General features: G+C 33.3%; 3 protein-coding genes across 4 annotated transcripts; 2 read left to right on the forward strand and 1 right to left on the reverse strand.

Annotated features, from left to right (window-relative positions):
• Positions 1–1,900: 1,900 nt before the first annotated feature.
• LOC11423660 (RNA-binding KH domain-containing protein RCF3) lies at positions 1,901–6,252 on the reverse strand. Its single transcript, XM_003602233.4, has 8 exons — positions 5,367–6,252; positions 4,522–5,016; positions 4,047–4,286; positions 3,492–3,710; positions 3,075–3,151; positions 2,840–2,945; positions 2,329–2,455; positions 1,901–2,216 (listed from the first exon to the last, which is right to left on the reverse strand). The coding sequence occupies exons 1-8, from the start codon at positions 6,021–6,023 to the stop codon at positions 2,197–2,199; spliced, it is 1,941 nt and encodes a 646-aa protein (XP_003602281.1). The 5' UTR covers positions 6,024–6,252; the 3' UTR covers positions 1,901–2,196.
• Positions 6,253–12,704: 6,452 nt separating this feature from the next.
• On the forward strand, positions 12,705–15,178 carry LOC25491129 (protein PLASTID TRANSCRIPTIONALLY ACTIVE 7). Its single transcript, XM_013605972.3, has 4 exons — positions 12,705–12,853; positions 12,931–12,987; positions 13,071–13,130; positions 14,613–15,178. The coding sequence occupies exons 1-4, from the start codon at positions 12,809–12,811 to the stop codon at positions 14,946–14,948; spliced, it is 498 nt and encodes a 165-aa protein (XP_013461426.2). The 5' UTR covers positions 12,705–12,808; the 3' UTR covers positions 14,949–15,178.
• A 3,691-nt stretch (positions 15,179–18,869) lies between these two features.
• LOC25491130 (protein phosphatase 2C 57) lies at positions 18,870–23,004 on the forward strand. 2 transcript variants are annotated; one of them, XM_024777681.2, is made up of 11 exons: positions 18,870–19,370; positions 19,887–20,027; positions 20,139–20,244; positions 20,717–20,827; positions 21,469–21,548; positions 21,674–21,727; positions 21,840–21,956; positions 22,047–22,101; positions 22,193–22,225; positions 22,305–22,351; positions 22,699–23,004. In XM_024777681.2, the coding sequence occupies exons 1-11, from the start codon at positions 19,054–19,056 to the stop codon at positions 22,820–22,822; spliced, it is 1,185 nt and encodes a 394-aa protein (XP_024633449.1). In that variant the 5' UTR covers positions 18,870–19,053; the 3' UTR covers positions 22,823–23,004. The 2 variants fall into 2 exon arrangements, with proteins under 2 accessions (XP_024633449.1, XP_013461429.1); XM_013605975.3 differs by having other exon boundaries at positions 18,875–19,370; positions 19,899–20,027.
• The last annotated feature ends 660 nt before the right edge of the window (positions 23,005–23,664 follow it).

Genomic DNA, 23,664 nt, shown 5'->3' on the forward strand with positions numbered 1-23,664 from the left:
AACAATTATCCAGAAAAGTTGATTTGATATAAATGATGCTGAAATCAAGAATGAAAGTGGTCAAACCCAATATCAATGGGTCACGAATGGCTAACCATGGTGGTATAGGGTGAAACAGTGCAGTGGGTTAAAAACAAGGGGGGTGGTGGCCGGGTTGCATATCTTACGACTAAGGCAAGGAAAGAGAAAAAATAGCAATGTACTGAATATACTTGTGAGCTCATTTGATCTATCCTGCTCCTCCACTAACGAACCACGTGTTAAATTTCATGAACCACCATGGAACTAACAATAGAAAGAAGTCACACCTAAAAAAAAAAGTTATAACAGACTATATCTATCAGGTAAAACCACGTAGTCCACCTCTGGACCCTATTCGACATATGTCTCAGTTTTTCATTCATTCGTCTCTCTCAGCTCTGCCGTTTTTACTTGGACTAAGAGCAACTCCAATCCTAGTTCTAAAAAGTGTTCTTGATACTCAAAAATAAGTTCTTGTTTTCTTTACCATTGGAGATGGATGATGTGGAATTCAGGGTGGAGAACTGTTCTATGTGAAGAACATGTTCCAGCAGCAAAACTGTCGGAAAAAGCAAATGAAAAAAGGAGAGAAAATACACAACCAATAAACTTAGCTTCAAAAATTACAAATCCAAAATACACAACCAGTATAATCTTCACAATTACAAACATTCAAAATCCAAATCAAACACTTGAAAATTCCGAATCTGAAAATCATACAAATTTGAGATGAGAGAATTATAAGAAAAAAGGAAAGAAGGAGATGATCTTATAATTTCTTTCTTTTCTCTACTTGGCGTGGGGGGACAGTAGGTTTTGTTTGTGAAGAGAAGAGAAGAAAAGGTAGATAGGTGCTACTGTTAGACTAAATAATATAAATAAAAATCAATATTACCGTTGAAATTCTTTGAGAGTAATGAAATAAATAAAAACATGTGGGGCCTATTGTAGGATTCTATAATGTAAGTTAAGAACATAAATATTGTTCTTTGCATTGAAGTAAAAATGAAAGGAAGTTCTTAATTCATATGTGGCACATTTGAACCCCACCAATGCTATGAACAGGATCCAATTTGCTTGGACTAAGGGTCGTTTATATTTAGTATCACGATGAATTTTATGTTTTGTATCACGGTAGGTGACACCGAAAATTCAAACATACACTTTAGTTAATAAAGTTGGTTCAAAAATGGGGTTCTGATGGAAGCTTTTATCATCTAAAAGGGTAGGCATTGAATTTCTCCATACCGTTGACATCACCATACACTACTACAGTTTACACGTTAGAGAAGGCTATAACTAGCAAACAAGCCCAATAGCCAATACCAATATGACACGTATTTGCTATTTGAAGGATATCATCCACCACCGAACTGAAACAAACACTAGCTATCATATTCCTTCCCTTTAACTGTTGAGCTAAAAAGTTAAAACTGGTTATTGATTGTGTTCAGACGAATTTGAAAGTTAAAACTAAAAGGAAACAATGTGCATATAGTATAATTTCAGTTAACTTTGAAATCCAAAGTTAATTTTTTTGACAAAAATGAAATCCAATCCAAGGTGTATTAATTTGGATAAGGGACGGAGATAGTACCGGTTAACAACCATCACTTTAATATTTGCAAATTCTCCATCTGAAACCACCCACACACCAACTTCAAATGTTTAAATTTTTCAAAATCTCGAATTTGGTTGATTGGTGATTAAGCAATTGAAATAAGAAAAAGAAAACCATTCCAACTTGCATTTTTGTGATTGAAAATGTCTTGTTAAATAAGGTGATACGATAACCATTGCAACTGACCATACAGCTGTTGTTGCAGCTGAGGAATCACGATAATTGGAAACCATGTGATTGAAACTTAAGACGAAAAGCTTTTCATGACCTGATCAATAAATTAATAGACCAGAAAAAACTCCAATGTAGGCAAAAAGTGCAACCATGCACTTGCTGAAAATAGTCAAAATACTAAAAAATAAAATAACCAAGAAGCTACCTTACTACAACATTTACAGTAGATTGCTTCTTTCAAAATGAAAATTCCAATTCTTGGCGACACCGCGGCACCAAAAATATATGTAAAACCAATCAGCGCATGGAACAAAATGCCCCAGGCAACAAAATTAATGAAACTATTCATTAGACTGACCGGCTTTAGGTAAAACCATCACTTAAGGACCATCTTCTTGGGCTGCAAGAAAAATAAATACCATGTCAATTACAAGAACGTGGCTGCTTAAGAAGTGAGACTAACGGATGCATAAAAATAAACATAGACACACCCAACACATATTAAGACTTACTGCTCAAAATAAATCCCTGGAGCAAGCTTTGCCCTCTCTCTGCCTGCTCTGGAGTACCGGATATCTGAATAATCTTCTCTTTCTCATCTGGTCTATCCTCTACAAGCTTTACATTGGCTCCCGATAACTGTTTCCAACAAAATATATCACTTTCTATTAAAAATTTAAAATACTAATATGATGACATGATTCCAGAATCTAAATCCATGACAAAAATTTAGGGAAGTTATTAGGGGATTTGCTATTCATTCTAGAAGCTAAAACAAGAAATAATGTACACAAATGATAAAGATGCAATCATGTAGCGTAGTACAACAATAAAAAGAACTCATTAATCATTGAAAAAACAAGTCATGTTATTATTGTTTCAATGTCATATGATGGAGAAGGTACCAACAGAAATCTAACAGTAATATTTTAAGGTCACACTACTTGATATAAGAATGCCTATTTAACACTATCCAATTCAAATATTGAAGTAGGGAAAAAAGAAAGATCTGATCTCACACACCTCACTTATTTGTGCAAGCTTGCTTTTGGACTTCGCTAAAAGCTTTGGAACTGCATACTCTGGTATGACAACTTCAAGTATACTCCTTGTGACAAGAGAAACAGTCCTAACCACAGACAAAAAGGTGGGGGAAAACCATTAGTGATGGGGAAGAGAATAAGATATTGGCAAATGGCAAGTCGCTCCAGACTAAATATCAAACATTCTATAATGAAATAAGGTATGAGGAAATTACCGATTTAAACCAGTAGGCAAATCATCACGGCGGTCACTTTCTTTCTGCTTTCCCATCTCAGTAGATCCTCCAGATTCCTTTTGAAAAGAAAGAAAGAAAGAAAAATTAGTTTTTTCCTTCAAATTGCAAACTTTGATACAAGTAGAACTTATTTTTTTGGATAATATTATAATAATCAACAAGTTCATATGATGCTTAATCTATCAACGGCTACAAACACATTGTTTTTTTATGACACTTATTGCTGTGTCTTGTTGAAATCACGCTTCATTCATAGGAATACGGAAATAAAATAAACTGCTCAGGCTGGACAAGACATATACACTGAAAACAGCCAATAAATCTCCCAAATGTCATTTACATAAATAACCCAAATAAAGAAGGGTAATTTTGAAGATAGACCTGGCAAAAGAGTACCTTGGATGCAAGGGCTACTGCCACACTTTGCATATTCTGATTGGCAGTGGCAGTTTCAGCAACCGTAGCCATACTGTTAGAAGACGATGCCTCCACGCTAGGTAAGGGGGCGGATGGAGGTACTGTGTCCCATTGCAAGATATCCCTATACACATAACTTCTTAATTTTGCAGTCACATCGAGAATAACATTCCGGGCTGCTTCTATCTCTCCTACAATCTGTAGAGGCAATAGGGAAGCGATTGAGAAATGAACAAAAGCATAATTTCAATACTAAGTCTTTGTCTCTTTGCACTCGTCTTGTGGAATAGGGTTCTGGATCCTCTCTAGACAATTCATTGGAAATTTTCTAACAACAAAAGCCAGAGAAAACTATACATTATTTGCTTTGTACAATTAATGGCAAGGCAATTTGATAAATGTGAACTCAGTATGATGCTTTTAAGAATAAGATTCATTCTCGTTATAAAGCTCAACATTTACCATTCATTCAGACTACATTTACCAAATGAATCTAATAGAATACTTCAGCAAGTTGAAGGTCAAATAACAAACCTGCACCAGTTCATCAGTGTTTGCAATGCAGGGCGGTAGTTCTTCTCTAGGAAGTATTTGAACACTAGCACCAGTCGACCTCTCTATTTCTGATAGTGAGGCATTTTTTCCATCTAAGCATTCAATGTCGCTAGAAGGGACAATCAGCCTGGTGGTAATTATACTGTCACTGAGATCAACAATGTGAGTTTGTATATGTAACAGAGCTTCCTGGGCTGGGAACATCGTATCATTGGGACCCTTAAGTACACAATGCACAATAATAAGAGTTAGAACCTTGAGCATATGATGTATATCACATTTACGTGAAAAACATGTCGATATGCATCTAAAAGGGTTTAACATTTAGGCAGGAGTTTTTTCCCCTAGAACTACAACACTACGACTAGTCCTAGCAAGAGAGCTTAAACAATTTGCACTGGTTATGCACACTACACTATAGACAGTGGCAGAGAGAACAAGAGAATAAAAGTACCTCCTCTGAAGTAATGATAACCATCTGTTCATCCGAACCACCAACACGATCAGAAATCTGAACATCTACTCCAACTCGATCCTGAAGGAGCTCTAAAATTCCACCTGATTCCCCGACAATACGATCAACCCTATCAACCGGACAGAGTATACGAAAAATAAGGTCTTCGTAGAAGGGCTGTTCATCATGAGCCACAGGAGCAGCCCCCTGATCCATTGAATAACTTATTGAAGCATGGTTATTGTTTCGGGAATTGGTGGTAGCTATCCGTGATCCAAAACCAGAACGCTCCACCGATGGTCTCCGAGAACCACTAGACACATGAGGTAAATAATCATCATCAGGAGGGAAAAAACGCTCAGGCGAATGTCCACGTCCATGGAACTGACCACCACCACCACCGCGCTCACCGCTACGATCACGATGCTGGCTCTCCCTCAGCCGGGAAGATATGACCAGAAAAGCATTCTTCACATTGTGTATATCACCTGTAACCTGCACACAATTAATAATCTTCAGTTAAAAAATAATATTACATGTAAAAAAAAAATCACTTTAGATCATTACAATGGCCTCCTTTTTTTCTTCTTCTTTATTCCTCCTTTGAAGCTCAAATTAATAAGGGTCATTGAAATGTTATTGATGCCTTTATCAAAAATCAGTTATGACTTATGACTCATTGCGTTATCTCATTCTTTTATAAGAAAGAACCAAACACAAATGAAACGTGAATTGCCATTAATATCTTCAGTTGGTTCAGCAATTTTAAGTATAAAATAAGTAATGTCCTCAAAAACTCCAATGTCCATAAAAAATCAAGGATTTTGTTTGAATCATGCATGCACCTGAACAATCTCTTCAGACATGGAAACACAGCGAGGTAGATACGAATCCCTTGGAAGAATCCTAATTTGTGTCTTTGTCTCAATTCTCATCTGTTCAATTATTTTTCCACCTTTTCCTAGCAATGACCCAACATGCATTTTCGAAACAACCAACCTACTAGAAACACGCTTCCCACCACCACCTCTTCCGCCGCCGTAGTCCTCCTCATCCTCAAACCCCGGATCGTTCTCCAACAGCCTCTCATGAATGAGAAGCAACGCCTCCTGCGCCGGCGAAAACTGTGGCATTCTACCATCCGGATCACGGCGGCGCGTGTCAGAAATCTCGATAATCCTCTCCTCATCTCCAGCCACAGGCTCATGCACGTTAATCCACGCGCCAGTATGCTGCCTAATCGACTTAATAATACTCCCTGACTTCCCAATCACACCACCAGCTCTCAAGTCATGACACAACAAACGGTAACTAGTCGTCACTGTTAACGGAGAGTCCTGCGTCTTATAATGTCGACCACCGCCGCCAACGCCGCCGCGATGACGGTGAGAGTCTCTATGATGGTGGTGGTGGTGGTTATAACGTGGCCTTGTTCTTGCAACGGTTTCAGAATCATAATCCTGGTCATAGTAGTAACTCCGTTTAGATCTGGACCTTTCCATCACAAAGTTGTTGTTCAAATCAAATCAAATAATCAAAATCGATCAAATCAAAATCAAATTCAATTTCAATTTCAATCCAATCCAAGCAATGTTGCAGTAATGGGAAATTAGTGAAAAGAAGTGAGTGATGATTATGATAAGTTCATTTTCTTCTGCAAAGTACAAACCCTAGATACGAGTTCAGAGTCTTGAGTTGAGGCAGCGATAAAGACCCCAACATTACTGCTTTATATCTGCGTTTCAGACTTTTCACTTTTTTACTATGTTCACACTTCTATGCTACACTTCAATCACTTCATACACTTTTTAACCGTTCATTTATCTCACTGTTTTAATCAACGGTTTTAGATTTCTTCAATTTTCTAGAAGGAAGTGCATGCGTGACAGTTAACTGAGATAAGAAGGGTGGGTATGTAATTTCAGAAATGTTGAAGGATTGTTACACAATGATGATGAAGTTGTGTGTGGTAAGAATTGGTGTATGATGTACTGTAGTATTCGCCTTAAAATTTTATTATTAAATTCATGAGATATCACTGCTACTCAACTCAAACAGTCAAGGTTCAAACTTTGCCAGCTTAGGAGATGGAAACAAACAGTAAATTGGTTTAATATATTTAGACTTTTTATTTTTTATTTAATCATTTGGTCAAAACAAATTTATTTAACCAAAAACTATTTCTCATCTAAATACTATGGATTTGCTGCTGTAAAACAAGCATATTTACACACAGTAAATTATATTATTTAGTCATTCGGAGAGAAAAAAAGTAAATTGTGTATTGGTGTTAATTTGAGATCTGGCGAATCATAATACTATAACTAAATTTGATTTTAGACAATATTTATTGTTGATTTGAATCAGACAATTGAGATTTAAAATTACTACAACAAATTTGTTTTCAAATACTACAATGTGAAATATCTTTGAAATTAGAAAAATTATTCGATTGGATTTCTTGAAAGCTGTTTTTGGCTATAGACCATTTTACATGTATAGTTTAATATTTGTGCTTCTCGATTTTGATTACATCAATGAAGGATTATCGTTGTCAAATTCAATTATGAAATTATCCTTGGCCAATAAATTACCAATATTATTGTTTGAGAAACATTTCAAATGACTCTTTAAATAATTTAAAAGTCAGCGATCTTTACAACCTCATGTCGATGTGTGGAACACTTATTTTATCCTCAATTGTTCCTATAATTCATTCAAAATATGGATATAAATGCATTGGGGAACGTAAAATATGGTGTATGTATTGGATAAATAATTAATGGGTCTCGCTTACCATTGCCCTCAGGGCAATGATTAAGGTAACCAAAATTAGTAGCTTGGTCACTTGGCGAAAAAGGATGTAAATATGATATCTTTTATATTTCTCATAAATGGGCTTTAGTTTGCAATCTTGAAGTTTAACTTAAAGTAAGAAATTTTGATTTTAAAGCTCGTAAAGACCGACTCTCAAATCGTCGCGTCAATCTCTGGAAGAAAGATATATTGTTTTCCCATGCTCTTTGGTGTTTTATAATTACAACGTTAGAAATAATTGACGCTCTTTCTTCTTTTGTCGTACGAGTATTGGTTGTTGACAGTAGATCGTTTTTAGAACTTTATTCATAAGCTTAGTTTAAACATTTTTAGCATGATTCAATGAAGCATTTGGAGACATATAAACAAAGTCATTTGAGATTAAAAAAAACGTATTATTACCAATTTCTTCTTCATTGTTGATACTACTTTGATGATTGATTCTATTAAAAAAACTGAATAGTATAAGCTACTTTTTGTTATCAGCAATTCAATGTTACATAATAGTAAATGATCTTCGAAATTGGATAAAGTTTTTACTGCTATAAATTCAAGAGGTAATTGCTCGAAAGAACTTTCATTGCATGAAATGAGAAAATTTGGGTCGTTGCAAACATTATTTGATCATATTAGCTCTTTGGATCTCGTTTTGAAACCCAGTTTAGGTTCTTGGTTTCATGTCTCGTTTTGCAACTAGTCCAGTGCATTGTTGTATTCTCATCCAATGCTTTGATTTCTGTTTTTCCACACAATTTGATTGCTTTATGATTATCTCTTACTTTGATATATAGTTTGCAATAGTTGGTGATATAAACAATTATATGCAATCTGGTTGTTTTGAACACGAGTTTTGTTGTTGTGATTCTCTGGTTTGGTATTATTTTGGTACAATTTTTTTATTGCAAATGTTGTTGTAGGTATTATCTATATTTAGGAAATTTGTTTCTTGCAACTTGGATTTCTTATATTGTGGAGTTTGTTTTGGTATGCTTATACTTATATTAATGTGCTTCTCTATTGGTTTAGAGTTATATTGTGGGAAAGTTGTCTGATTGATTTGGTAAAATTTTACAAATGGATTCTTCGTTGGTCGGTCGCTCTCTTCATCGTGGCATTTTAACATGGTTGAAAACCCTTATTTTGGTTGTTTTCCCCTATGTTGATACATCTTTTTGGTTGTTTCTCATTCTTTGATTGCTCGTCTCTCTGTTGGTTCATCTCTTTGGTTGTTGTTTCTTCTCTCGTTGCTCTTCTATTTCTTTGTCTTCTCTTTGATTATTGTTCCTTCTTTGGTTGAAATTCAATTGGTTGGTTACTCCATTATGATTGATTAATACGATTGTTACTTCTTTGGTTGTTCATCTCTCCAATGGTCATTCTCTTTGATTAGTGTCCCTTCTTTTGTTTACATTCTCTATGTTGGTTCCTCTCTTTAGCATGATTGTTTGATACGATTGTCTCTCCTTATTATGTTACTCATCGCTCTATCAGATTCTCTCTTTGGTTGGTAATTCTTCTTATATTGTTGTCTTTGTTGGGTCATATGTAATTTTGATAAGATTATTTTTCATTCTTTGGTTGTTTCTCATTTGGTTGTTCTTTTTTATGGTTATTCTCTTTGATTGTTTCTTCTTCTTCTTAGGTTGATTTATCTATCTATTGGTCCATTTTTATTTCTCTTTCTTTAGTTGTTTATTTTTTATGGTTCATCTTTTTTCTTGCCATTTCATATTTGGTTGTTCCTCTATTTGTTGCCCCTTGTTATCTCATATAAATGGACAAAATAAGTGAAACCTAATGAAGACCACATGCATCTACCACTAGCAACAAAGCAAACTAAAATCAAAACAACATTTAGTGTTAACTTGTGATTTTTATTACCAACTAATTTTTTTAATTGTTAATTGTTCAAATTACCCTTAATTTTTTATATTACAGACCCATTTATAATATTAGAGCAAAGCCTCCAATTTGATTTAGACGACACTCGACAAACTGCGTCAATCAATTGTGAATGGTAGAACCAGTCCAGAGACAGTTCACTGCATGATAATTACCCAATATTTTGTCGACCACTTTTTGGGACCATTGTGGTTGTTGGGTTGTGCTTGTATATGGGTATGATTCAAGGGGCTTGTGTATTCATGTGGTTGTTGGGAGTCTCAACATCGGTAGCTGGTTTGTATGTTGTCTTAATATTGATTGGTTGGTTGTTGGGAGCTTTGGTCTTGGTGACTTGATTGTGAGTAGTCTTGATATGAAGTGAATACGCCATCTACAACACAAAGTTTCAAGTAGTTAAAGACTCGGGTTACTGGCCCCAATATCAAGGCATCTTCATTTGCCACAATCTAACCATGAAAAAACTAAAAAGAGATCGTCCGAAGTAATTGCATTATGACTGAAAAGTGGTGATAAAACGTGGATTGTGTCGGCTGACCATACATTCTCATAAAAAAATTCTTACTCATCAATAAATGTTATTAACTTTTAACTTGTCATTTTATTATTATTTATCGGTATGCAAATTAAATATATTATCACACAAGGCAAAATAAATGTGAAATGTAATTTCTTTCAAAAAAAACACAATGCAACATTAAAACAACACTACTCAAGCAAAATTACATCAACTTAAATAAATAAACATAATATAACATAATGTCGAGATCCACCATAATCTACTCAGACTTAACATACAAATAAATTGTTCTTTCTCTACCTTCTTCGTTCAAAAACATGTCTTAAGCATCAACATCATTGTGGATAAGCTTAAATTCATGATATACAGTGCCATTGTCATTACCATCTCCCAACAATATATAAAAGGCTCCCCATAAGAAATTCGAGTCACTTTTCAAGGATCATTACAAGCTAAGTTATAAAAGTGGCTAAGTTGCCTATTCAACCCTAATAACGTTTTTCTTGGAGTTATATACATTTCAAATGGATCTCTCATATGGTCAAATTGAACCATGACGCGTAATGAACGAGACATGATATAAATGAGATTAGAGAAAGTGATATGAGTAAAGTATTAGGTTGAGTATGAAAGATTGTGATTTGTGATGAAAGGGGAGACACCTACTTATAAGAGTGTATTTTTTTTGGTACAATAAATAATATTTTAAAATTTTTAGAAGAAAAAATTATTTTTAAAACAAAAAAGAAAAAAAAAAACATGTGAATCAAATTTTAAAAAATAAATTTATTGACATTGTCATTATTCATTCGTTTTTCTTTAAAAAAAATTATTTAGTTGTTTTATTCAATAATTATTGCTTTATAAAATATTTTCATTATTAAAACAACGTATTAAATTGAAAATGTGATGGAAAATAATATTTCAATTAAAAATGTGATGGAAAATATTTAATTATTAATTTAGTAAACCTTTAATCATTAAAATAATATACTAAATTAAGGATGTGATGAAAAATATTAAAACATTTTCCATAAAATATTTTATCTATTATCAAAATATTTTTATCATTAAATTAATATATTAATAACGTTTTATTCATTAGATGATAATATATTAAATTAAATAATATTGTAATGAATAAATAACAGTATATTGATCTTTACCAAAAAATAAATATAAAAATAATATTTTAATTAATTATTTTAATAACTAAATATTATATAAAGTAATAATTATTTAATAAAACAAGTTAATAACGACAGGGATATTAAATTTATCTAACTAGACTCTGCCACGTAATTAAAGTTGATCTCAAAATTAATTTTGTAACTTTCATCAAAAAAATATTGGTTAACTTGAATTCACTTTGCTAACTTAGACCTACTTTATTATAAACATGTTTATATTTTGAAAGATACAATTATAAACATGAAACAAATCAAAATAAACACAAATGTATACAAATATGTTTCATTAATTCTTTTTGTTCATAAATAAAGTTGCTGTAAATTAGCAAATTGGATGTAAATTATATTGAAATTTACTTACATGTTTGTCTTTTAGTTATCATTAATATTTTTTCTTTTTTGGTTCAACAGTTTAAAAATCATTTTTTTTAAAGTGAATAAATGAGGTGTCTGAAGTTCGAACCCCTATCCATGCATAAATTATGCATTATCTTTACCAATTGAGATAAGCTCACGAGGATTTGTTAATTTAAACTTTTGACAAGATTTTTTTTTTATTTTTTAAGCAAAAGATGGGATGCAGAGGGGTCTCCTGCTGCAGTACCCAAAACATATATTAAACGAAAGAAAAAAGTACAAAGAACAGGGGGGACAAAAACCAAAACCCTCCAAAAAAGCAAAAGAAAACCAAAACATAAAGAAAGCCAAAAAAAACAAACTAATGAGGCGAACGGCTGGAAGCACCCACCTTGAATCCTCTGCCCGTCTCAGGTTGCTTCTTCTTGAGTTTCTTCTTTCTAGGGACCACCAATTGAAATGGTTGACTCGTATTTTCGTCCAAATCAACAATTTCATTGTTCCGAGCCATGTTAGCCCATGATTCGCTTAGAAAATTCACCGTTTGTTGGGCCTCCGTAGGAACAACTCCTAAAACTTGCATGTCATGAATAACAGATGCACTGAAGTTTGACAAGTCTGAGTTTGTCACCACAATGGAGTTACCTCCCAAAGGAATTGTATCTAATATTGCTTCCTCTTGATGATCATCTTGACATAAAATGTCAGCTGAATCAAAACTCATGTCAATATTACCCTGACCATAAAGGGGTCCCGTACCTGCTAAATCACTCAAATTCTCATTACCTTGAGCAACCATGTCTTCTGGATGCATAGAATCAACAACATTAGTACCATCCACAAATCCCAATAGAGGATTATTATCAACAACCGCTTTAGTGGCATTATTTGACAAGATATTTTTATATAAAAATGAAAAAGTGCACATTTGTTAAAATATGAGATATGATCAATTGACACCAACATGTCAAACTTAATACATGACATCGACAATAACTCTTTACCGTACAAAATTTTACATTAATTATAAACTATTCTATATGTTCATTGATACCACAAAATTATTGTCTTATGAGCTATTGAAAACCAAGTTAATTTTGATGTATTTAATTGACATATCAAATAGTTTTTGATTAATGTAAAATTTTGTAGATATGATTTATGTTATAATATATTTCAATCAAACAATCGGTCTTGCAATAAAATTATACAGTAAAGAATAATCGTTTGTGTCGTATTGTTAAATTTGACCCAATGATGTCAATTGATTCTGTCCCTATATACACCGTTGAGAGACTCTTAATGTTAGAAATTATTTTGACTAGTACACAAATACCATTTTAAAACATGAACATATTGATGAACTATTTATGACTATTCATTTCATAGGGATGGAAATTATTATTTTTCTTGGAGAAAAAAACTATTTATCCAAATATTATATAGAAAATTCCTTTATAGTTTTGAGATAAGGCGAACCAAAGTACAGTAAATACCAGCTATGGCTCTCCGCGTCAACACATTCACCCTCTCTTCGACTTTACCTGTAATTTTCATATCTTTCTTTTCAAATCTTTATATTTTTCTAAACTGTTACTTCAAAATCTTGTAATTTTCTTGCAGAAGATAGAATTAAGAGCTGGAAATTCATGGAGCCCGAGCCTGAGTGTTAACTCGCAGGTATAAATATAATAACTTTGAAAGTTGTTGAATTCTTTGTTTGCAACATGAAACTGAACTTGTTCATGCATTTGTTCTTCAAGATGGTAATCCAAATGCGAAAGGAAAGTGGTGGACGAAGAATCTGGAGGCGAAGGAAAATGGTATCTTCTGCATCCATCTTTCTTGTCTCACAATGTTTTTCTTTTTATGCTTGCCTCTTACCTGTTTGTATAAATTTCCCAAATAATAATAATAAAATAAAATGAATGAAATTAACATGAATTTCATCTATTAATAAAGAATGCATTGAAAAGATTGTGTTGTCTAACTTTCTCAGTAGTCAATAGTATTAGTGGCTAAATTGTTACAAATTTTTAATTTTAAATATATCTAGCTTGAAGGGTTAGGAAGAATTAATGTTGAGTAAATGTGTTTGTAGTTCTCTTGGGACATTAGGCTCAATGCGAAGAGGCGCTGAATTTTTCCCCGTTTCCTCATTTTCCGGAAAGGAAAGGTTTCAAACTTATAATTGTAACATTCTAAAGTTGGAAAGTTAGGGGACTAGAGGTTAAAGAGTTTGTAGTGGATGGATTTATTGGATTGCATGTTACACTTACAGAAGTAAGCTGGAATTGTGAAACAGAATTAGCGATCTGGATTATAGATTTGTGGTGTTCCAAATTAACAGCTATAACATTTGTGATGTGAGGCTGCAAGGGAATATTGGAAGGTATGTTATAGTTTTTGCTGTTCCAAGTAAATAAACATGCTACAACATTTGCGATGTAATTTGCAATGTGTTGCTGCAAGGAGGAACATAGGAAAAAAAAAAAAAAAAAGTGGTGTTTGAACTGTATGTTGTATTCTTCACAAAAGAAAAAGTATTACAAGAGTCTCTAGTGATTCATTAAAGAACACAGTAAGGGAATATGTAGCATGACAGGGAATGAGGAGGAGAAGAGCCAAGAGAGGATATATAAAAGGATCACATTTTGTAGTTCTCACATCATTTATATTTACATTTGCACCCTGTCGTTTTGCCTAAGCTTTCATGTCTTTGTTTTTGCATGATATCACCACCTTGCTGCATTCTCTTGCGGATTCTTTGCCATGCATGTGACCTTTATAGTGTTGTAGTTGCTGTTGGTGTATCAAGTGTCAGAGGATCCACCCAATGTCTTAATGTTTTGGGTTAAAATGTGGTGTCCAAGTCAATTATGTAGTTGTTCTTGGTCTAGTGTGATGATTCCCCGGACTCCCTAATGTCCCAACTGTTGTTGCTACTGAGGTGTTTGTCGATATGAACATAATGATTTGCAAAAAAGATAACTGCTTTCATGTGGTAAAGATAAACCAAATTAAATTTGATTCGTGTCTTTGCTTCTTTCTATCATGGTTGCACATCTCCCAGTATTTGGCATGTTTCTCACTCAAAATAGATACTCATTTTCCGTTGAATCTTGATGCACATAGTGAAGCTGTATGCATATCAAGATGCTTTTATTTCTTCATTTCTAACTGTATTGATTGAATGAATGCATAATGGTTATGCTGGCGAACATGATTCATGCTATTGACACAGGTTTCACGAGTATCAGGCCCGATGAACTTGAATATTTAAGCAGAAACTCATTTTGCTGCAGATAAAAAAGGATGAATCTCTTCCCTACAAAATGGAGCGCATTCCTTTTCTCGAGGAGCAGGTGAGGAAGATAAAGGATGAGGGAAAACTCTTGCAATTGGACATAGAGAGGTTACTGTTATCAGAAGATAATAAGTATGATTTTGTGAATGAGATAGCAGCCGAGGCCAATGCTTATGTTGAGAGCAACATGGATGAGTATGGAGGTGAGAAGAAAGCCATTCTTCATGTTTTGAGTAATCGGGTGAATGATGCCGGATTTTACCGTTCAGAGGCGTATGCTGAGTCTGATCCCTTCAAACCTGGGCCTCATTATTTGAAAGAGTTTTATACATAACTTTAGATAACAGTTCTTAAGCTAAGATGTTACATTAGGGATAATAACTTGTTTCTTTGATTCACTTAGCACAGTTGATGCCTTCATGTCTGTCTAAGTTAGCCGCAGTTGTTTGTATGCATGCAAATCAAAGTCATCGAGAGCACGTGGAAATCTAATTCCGTATCTTGTGCATTGGAAGAACTATTACTATTCTCAATTTCTCATAGTATTCATCCTCTCTTTTAATAGTCCTTTCTGATTTGATATTTTTCTCTCTTTTAAGAAATGAAATGAAAAATGATAGCACTACATATTAACTGTAGTAATACATAGTAATATATATTAACTGTCACAATTATATTGATATAATACTATATAATGAGAATTGTTGTTGACACATTTCATATGGCTGAGAAACACGAGTAAAGTTGTCGACACATTTCATATGGCTGAGAAATACGAGTAAAATACGTTTTTGCCCACTCGGCAGTTAACTGCCGAAGAATTTAAAAACCGGCTGCAGTTAACTGCCGAGGAAAACCTCGGTAGTTAACTGCCGAGGATCTTTTGCTACAAATCTGGCAGAAGCTCTCTCATCCATTATTCATCTTATCTTCAAAAAAAATTCTCTCACAAATCTCTATAGAAAATCCAACCAAATTTATTCAACAAAATCACAAGTAAGTAATTATAATGCTATTAACTTACATTTTAGTTGTTATAAATGTTTTTATTTGTTAGTTTTTGAGTAGATTTATTATTTTTTAATTTTTGAGTAGATTTACATGTTATAATTAATTTTTAGAGTAGATGTTAGTTAATTAATGTTGTTAAAATATTTGCATGATGTTTATGTTATAACATAGAATTTTAGGGTTATTTATTATTTTGATGTTTTATATTTATTTTTTTATTTTAGTTTTTAATTAGATTTACATGTTATAAATCATTTTTAGATTAGATGTTAATTGATTAATTTAGTTAAAATGTTTGCATGATGATTATGTTATAGTTTAAAAATTTAGGGTTATATTTTAATTTGGTGTTTTATATTTTTTATTTTATTTTAGTAAGAGTATATGATTTATTTTAAGAGTAAATATATGTTGAATAATTTTGTTATATTTTACGTTATAACAAAAAAAATTATGTTAAACATAAGTTGAATGATTTAGGGTTATTTTTATGATTTTTAGAGTCTATGTATAATTTTTATGATTTTTCATTGATTGTTTTTAATTTCTTATTGTGTAGATTTGAAACAATGGCCGGGTAGATCGACGTTCATGTACAATTCAACGGCGGAGAACCTCAGATGTTGAAAGTTCGGTGCCTTGGTGTGACGTTAAAGGTCTCAAGGATGAACTGACTGAATTCAACCAAGGAGTCAACCCCAGAGACAAAAGGAGGGTGGAACACGTTCGGTATAAACGTTCAACGCTCGACGAGGGGAGAGTATCATTCACTTGGGTGGAATTAACGAACGACGAAAACGTGACGAGCATGTTTTGGGAGCACAACATGTTCCAGTGGATCGATATGCGGGTGACGTTGCTGAGATCAATTGAAGATATAATCAAAAGTTTGATTCCGCCAGAAGATCGTCATTAGGTACGGAATGAATGCACTTTTTAGCTACAACAATTGTCTTCCTTTGAATGGGGTAATTCAAACTTGCCAAACGGAAGGTCTCCAATATTCGACCGACATTCCCATTGTTTCTGTTAAAAGATTAAATTCTTGTTAGGCTGGTTTAAATGAAGGTATTGAAGTGTCAACGAATGGACCTCATTCTTTTGACATTTGAATACCGTCATTTAACCCCAACTTAACAAGAATTTAATCTTTTGAATGGAACATTGGGAATGCCGGTCGAATATTGGAGTCCTACTGCTTGACAAGTTTGAATTTACCCCATTCAAAGGTAACACAATTGTTGTAGTTGGGAGGTTTCAAACGTCCAACTCCAACGTTGTTTTCCTCTGAATGGGGCAATTCAAACTTGTTAAACGGCAGAAATCCAGCATGCGATGTGCATCTTGAACAATGGTATTCAAGTGTCAAGGAATGCTCCTCATTCTTTTGACACTTGAATACCGTCATTCAAGATGCTCATCGGATGCTGGAGTTATGCTGTTTAACAAGTTTGAATTTGTCTCATTCAGTGGTAAGATGATTGTTGCAGTTGGAAGGTACATTCCGGAATGTAATGTAATGCAATGTAATGTGATAACATATATTTTGTTTTGAATGGAACAATAATTATCTTATTTATTCACTTTTCGAATTTATTTATTCATTACGCAATTTTAATTAGTTGAATTCACGGTAGATTTAAGGCTTAAATGTGTGTTTAGTCCTTGCACTTTCGCCCAGTTTTGGTATTGGTCCCTACGCTTTTTTTTGTTTGGCATTGGTCCCTGCACTTTCTAAAACTTTTGGCTTTAGTCCTTCCGTTAAAAAAAAAAACCAAAACTAACGGTGTGTCACGTGGCCCAATCATGACACGCCACGTGGCACACAAAAAAACAAAAAAAAATCAATTTTTAATTATTATTTTATTCATTATTTTTTTTACTTAAAAATATCATTAGTCCCTGCACTTTCAACATTTTTTGATATTAGTCCATGCACTTTGGTATTAGTCCTTGAACTTTTTTTTTTTTTTTAAATACTTTCAATGAAATTATTATGTTTTAATTATTGTTTTGTTCATTATTTTTATTGAGAATAATCATAAAAAAATAAAATCAAAGAATCTTTGTTAAAAAAAATGAAGTAATAATTGTATAACATTGCAAATGGAAATTGTATCGTATTAACACCGTAACAATAGATAAAAATCAACAAAGAAGATGGAAATTAAATTGCACTTTGGCAAAACCTAACCATTCTAACCTAAACTATCCTAACATATCATTAAATCATAAAATCAATAAAACCTATATAATCGAACCTATGTAATTGAAATTTAACAAAAAAAAAACAAACAATTTGGCCACAAAACAACAATGCAATAGGATTAAAAAAACTTACTTGTTTTTGTGATTGAAATTGATTTGGAATGACTTCAAATTGCTCAAAATCGCACCAAGGAGAATAAAAAACACAACAATGGAGTTTTAGAAACTCTTATGTCTGTTCTGTTCTTATAACATATTTTTCGACAATTAACTCCCGAGGTTTTCCTCGGCAGTTAATTGCAGCCGGTCTTTAAATTCTTCGACAGTTAACTGCCGAGGAAGCAAAAACGTAAATTACTTGTGTGCCTCAGCCTTATGCAATGTGTCATCAACAATTCTCTTATATAATTCCTCTTTCCCAGTAGCGTAGACGCAGCAATGATTTGAATTATCTATTCAGTGAGCTTAAGAACCAAAAGTATGTTTTGCGCCACTTAAATCTTTTTTAGATAGTTTAGTTTTTGGATTCAAAAGCAAGCTAGCTTGTTGTCTCCGGGATCGGCCAAACTAGATCTGATCGAACCCCTAACCTTTCTTACAGTTGAAAAGCATATATTATACTTTGACCACTAAAGGGTAGTATGGGTGAGTCGGCATCCACAACATAGTTCTCTACTTTTAGTTATTTAAATGAGTTTTGCCTATACTCATCACTCTATACTCTCAATAAAAATAACTAATAAACATTCTATCTGTCCAACCCAACAACTAATAAAACTATTAAATCAGATTCAATAATAACTTTAAATCATTACACCTCAACTAACATTCATTAGTAACGTGATCCATTTACTTATATGAAAAATGCTAACGAGTGTCCTTAGTACACTAAATAGTAAGATTTTACAAAAATGTGTGCATTCAAACAAATTGATTATTTCATCAACTTCTTTTAACCTCCGTGCTTTTGGTTAAAAGGGAGTATGTTTTAAATAGTATTAAATTGGATTGAGAGTGATAATTTAGAACCAAAATTTAAGGTTAATAAAGGCAGGAGAGAATCTCATCTTACCACAGAGAATCCAATCCGTTGAAATCAGTTAGAGGCTTGTATTAACTCACTTATCTAACTCAGTTTCTTCAGTATCTGAATTCTGAACTGAGAGAAGTGAGAACCCTTCATCTTTAGCTTCAACTTCAAAACTTGAAAGCTTTAGGTGATGGCGTTGTCAACACCACACACACAAAGATTCCTCTTAACCAAGCTCCATAAACACTCCACCTCTTCCAATTACATAAACACAAACAGAAATATCTTCATTAACAACAGAAGAAAGCGTTTCTGTTCTTCCATAGCCATTGATGCACCTTCATCATTGACAGACTCTCCTCCTATTAGATGGGGATCAGTATCTTTGCAGGGTCCACGTGAAGAAATGGAAGATGATATTGTTCTTAGGCCAAATACTCTCCAAGGTTTCTCTTTCGCTGCTGTGTTTGATGGCCATGGAGGTTTTGCTTCTGTCCAGTTCCTCAGGTCTTAGCTATATTCAATTCTACCTTAATTAATTATGTGTGTTCGGGTTTAGCTTTTGATCAAAATAACTTTGTATTGATTTTGTAAATTTGATTTGATTAAGTGAAGTCAGTTATCTTTCAATGTTTGTTTATTATGAAAGCCGGTATAATTTGTTTGGATAACCAACTTATTTAAAAGTTTATAACATAAGCACTTATGTATCATATACCACTTATGAAAATAAGCTAAAAGCAGCTTACATACATGTCATAAGATGTTTCCATAATCTCTTCCAAACTTCTATCTCACAAGAGTTTATGCCCCTAAGATAAACACATATAAGTCAATCAAAAAAGGTCCTAAGCTTAGCGTAAATTTTAAACCAAACACAAGCTGATTTTTATCTTATAATAACCAAACACATTTATGGTTTTACTGAACTACATTTAACATCAAATTTGAAATTCTCGGCCATAAGAGCAATTCACACGATAATTACATGGATGATCTAAATTGTTGATTTACTGTGCCAAGTGCCAACTACAGGGATGAGCTATACAAGGAGTGTCTTGAAGCTCTACAAGGTGGGTTACTATTGCTTGAGAAAGATTTCAAAGCTGTTGAAGAAGCATTAAAGAAGGCATTTGTTAAAGCTGACATGAGGTTGTTAAAATGGTAAGCCAGCTAATACATAAAATGTGTCTAATTCAATAGTTTCCAAATGATTCTAGATGTGTTATGATTACATTGAAGGTTTAGACTTTAGACAGTATTTTGTTTTTAAAGGCTTGAAATGAAAGGGGAGGAGGAGGATGAATCAGGTGCTACAGCAACTGCCATATTCCTAGGAAATAATAAGCTGCTAATTTCGCATATTGGTGACTCATCTGTGGTATGTATTATAATCCATCCTTATTGTGCCTCTCATAAAACATGCACAATGTTCATAGTAGAAAGAATATTCTTTCTACCATGAATGTGTCACAAAACCAATTTTGTATTCTTAGGTAGTAATGTATCGAAGATGTGTCGTATCCAAATGACATTTGTGTCTTAAGTTGGTAAGAAGTATTGAAAATGTTTCTCAGAAGTATCTATGAAAATATTTTTGAAGATAATTAAAAGTATTACTGTATACTACCTTGTTACATTTCGGGAAGTATCAGACATTATCAATATTGGATAGTGTTGGACACCGATACTTTTCCATTTTTTGAAGTATCTACAACTCATAAATCATACATCTGACTAGGGCTACTTCTTTATATTTAAGCAATTTTATGATATTTATCATTTAGGATATCTAGGGGATTGAATGTCATCAAAATCACATGATTTCTATTTAATCAATTTTATTCATGTAGGTTTTATGCAGATCTGGAAAACCAGAATTGCTAACTAGTCCTCACCGTCCATACGGGAGCAACAAGGCCTCTCTTCAAGAAATCAAAAGAATCAGAGAAGCAGGTGGATGGGTGTGTTTTCCTTGTTCCTTCATTTTTTATATGCTCATTGAGTTTGGTCAATTTTTTTGGTTTTAAAGAGTCTAGGAGCAAAAATCACGTTTACAAAGTGTGGAGAAGAGGGTTATTGGGGATTCAAATCCTCTTTAGGTAAATTTGATAAGTTTAAAAGCACCTGTCCAATATTGTTAAAAAAGAAAGGAAAAGAAATAACAAAAACAGTTGAGGGGACTGGACCAAACTAAAACAAAAGCAAAAAGAAAAAACAAACATAAACTATAGTTTCATAGACCAAACCTATCTCTAAAAACACAATCCTAATAAAATAGGACAGTCTGGACAGATGCTCCCAAAACAAAATCATGAAATCAAAGCTAATATCCAACTACAAATTAGGTGCTCATTTTGAATTTCATTGATATTTAGGAGCTCATTTTCTCACTTAGTTTATAGTATAAGCTTCAAATTACACTTTATTGAAGATCATTCTTTTAATTGGGTTGGCAGTGTCTTTTGTTTTCATAATTTTTATTTTATTTACCTTGATGGTGCAATTTTGGACCATTTTTGAAATGAACGTTGTTGCCGTTCTATATAATGAAAGCACGTTGCATGGCTGATGATTACTCAAATGTGTACTGCCTTTTCTCTAGATTACCAACGGTAGGATTTGCGGAGATATTGCTGTATCTCGTGCATTCGGGGACATGCGATTCAAAACAAAGAAGATCGAGTACATTCCTTAATCTCTAAATCATTCCTTCTAGTATAAAGGAATTTATTTATTCTAAATTGTTAATATCTTCTACTCCTGTCAAAATGCTTCCTAAGTGTTATCTACCTTTTGCGTGTGAAAAGGATGCTACAAAAAGGAGCTCAAGAAGGAAGATGGACAGAAAAGTTCATTTCTCGGTAGGTAATCTTATGTATATCTTATAACATGCATTAAAATTGCGTGTTGTATTATATTAAAATTGAGCTTTTAACTAATTTAAGTTTTAATATAATCATTTCTTTTGACCAGTGTACAGTTCAAAGATGACTTGGTTGTTGCACGCCCTGATATTTATCAAGTAACTCTTGGCTCAGATGCAGAATTTATAGTGTTAGCATCCGATGGCTTATGGGATTACATGAGCAGGTCTATTTTATGATCCCCAAAATCATTTCTGCTACCCTTCTTTTTTGGGTTCTGCAGAGAATTACCTTCACAATCTTGCTACCCTTGCAGCTCAGATGCAGTTTCTTTTGTGAGGGATCAACTACGAAAACATGGAAACACACAGGTATGCCTAAGACTTTATATTTGAGGCATTTTAATTCGTATTGATAAACCATTGAAGCAGCAGTAATAATAGCTGACTGTTCATATTTCAGCTAGCTTGTGAATCCCTTGCACAAGTCGTTCTGGTAAGTTTTAATAAATTATGAAGCCGTTATTATCATGAACTTATACAGTTTTAGTAATCCATTATGATACACTCTGCAGGACCAACGTACGCAGGATAACGTCAGCATTATAATTGCCGATCTAGGGTATGTATTTTGGCATGTATATAATTGACTTTGGACTTCAGCGATTAGGTTCTATAATTGGCTACCCCTATGCCTTTGTAAAAAGGAAAAAAAACTGGGACTAGCATTTAATAAAACTCGTAATCTGGTCATGGAAGTTCTTGCTAGATACTAGTAAAAGTTAAGTATGGATTATCATATCACTAGAGCATTAATGTGGTCCAAAGGTTTAGGATTAAACAAATATGAAAAACTAGAACATGTTGCACAGAAGTGCTATGGTCACATGTATAGAAAACATATATTTTGTTAATAATTTTTTTTATTTTTACATTAATTACCATGTGTCTTATATTGAGTGCTTGCAGGAAGACAGACTGGAAGAGTGTACCACTGCAGCAACAAAATGTCACATTTGAGCTAGTCCAAGCCCTAGCCACCGTTGGAATTGTGTCTATTGGAATCTGGTTTTCATCACAGCTTTCTTTATAGATCAATAACATACTAGTCATGTAAATAACCAGATGCATACTTCTTTACTTTCTGCCTGTATAATATTTAGTGTACATGTCACACATCTTAGTAGAATCTACTTGGTTTAGAAAATATCCTGATATTTTCTTTTAAATGTTTTGACAATTTATTTACAATATATAAATAAGCTGATTCAAATACTGATTTTGACTTTAAAGGATCCTACTATGTTGTTACCATCAAATGCCATATAGCATGACTCATGACCAAAACTCTACTTTATACCTTCTGCCTTAATTGTCTATTTGTTTTTATTTGAGCTGCATGATAAAATTTGGCTTTTCTAGATGATTTTATTGCCGAAGTCTTCTATTTCTTTTTGATGAAATAAAATTTAAGTGAGTTGAGTCTCAAGAGGTGTAACTCTTGAGAAAACTTTGGGAGGTGAAAGTAACTCTCAGAGATTTGTTGTATTTACGACTTTTTTAACCGGATCCCCATTCAATCAAAAGGTTGTTCTAATTTCACTAACTTGGATGATGCTCTCATATGCAAAATTAGGCAAGCAGGGTAGATTAGTTTTGAACATAATTGTTGTATTTGATACCAAAATTAAGGAATATAAAAGTCTGATGATCATGAATCCAATAACACACGAAATAATGCCCCCTGTTTGAAATTATTAATTATTCTATTCAAGTTCTTTATGAAAAGATGTGTCAGCAACAGGAATTGGAAAGCCAAGTTTAACTTTCTTTGATGTTGATATTTGTCAACTGAATAATGTGTCTTTCTACCCGTTATATCATCGTTAGAAAAAGTACAGTGTGAATTGCATTACAAACTGCATCCAAAAAGCA

The sequence above is a fragment of the Medicago truncatula genome, chromosome 3 (assembly GCF_003473485.1).
Source record: "Medicago truncatula cultivar Jemalong A17 chromosome 3, MtrunA17r5.0-ANR, whole genome shotgun sequence".
Lineage (NCBI taxonomy): Eukaryota > Viridiplantae > Streptophyta > Magnoliopsida > Fabales > Fabaceae > Medicago > Medicago truncatula.

Excerpts from the sequence above, each read along its gene's own strand:
- LOC11423660 (XM_003602233.4), bottom strand. The coding sequence starts at position 6,023 with ATGGAAAGGTCCAGATCTAAACGGAGTTACTACTATGACCAGGATTAT. Across the intron at positions 3,711-4,046 it reads ACACTGATGAACTGGTGCAG|ATTGTAGGAGAGATAGAAGC; the intron begins GTTTGTTATTTG and ends TTGCCTCTACAG. Across the intron at positions 2,217-2,328 it reads CCAGGGATTTATTTTGAGCA|CCCAAGAAGATGGTCCTTAA; the intron begins GTAAGTCTTAAT and ends TTTTTCTTGCAG.
- LOC25491129 (XM_013605972.3), top strand. The coding sequence starts at position 12,809 with ATGGCTCTCCGCGTCAACACATTCACCCTCTCTTCGACTTTACCT. Across the intron at positions 12,854-12,930 it reads CCCTCTCTTCGACTTTACCT|AAGATAGAATTAAGAGCTGG; the intron begins GTAATTTTCATA and ends ATTTTCTTGCAG. Across the intron at positions 12,988-13,070 it reads GCCTGAGTGTTAACTCGCAG|ATGGTAATCCAAATGCGAAA; the intron begins GTATAAATATAA and ends TTGTTCTTCAAG.
- LOC25491130 (XM_024777681.2), top strand. The coding sequence starts at position 19,054 with ATGGCGTTGTCAACACCACACACACAAAGATTCCTCTTAACCAAGCTC. Across the intron at positions 20,245-20,716 it reads ATATTGGTGACTCATCTGTG|GTTTTATGCAGATCTGGAAA; the intron begins GTATGTATTATA and ends TTATTCATGTAG. Across the intron at positions 22,352-22,698 it reads ATTATAATTGCCGATCTAGG|GAAGACAGACTGGAAGAGTG; the intron begins GTATGTATTTTG and ends GAGTGCTTGCAG.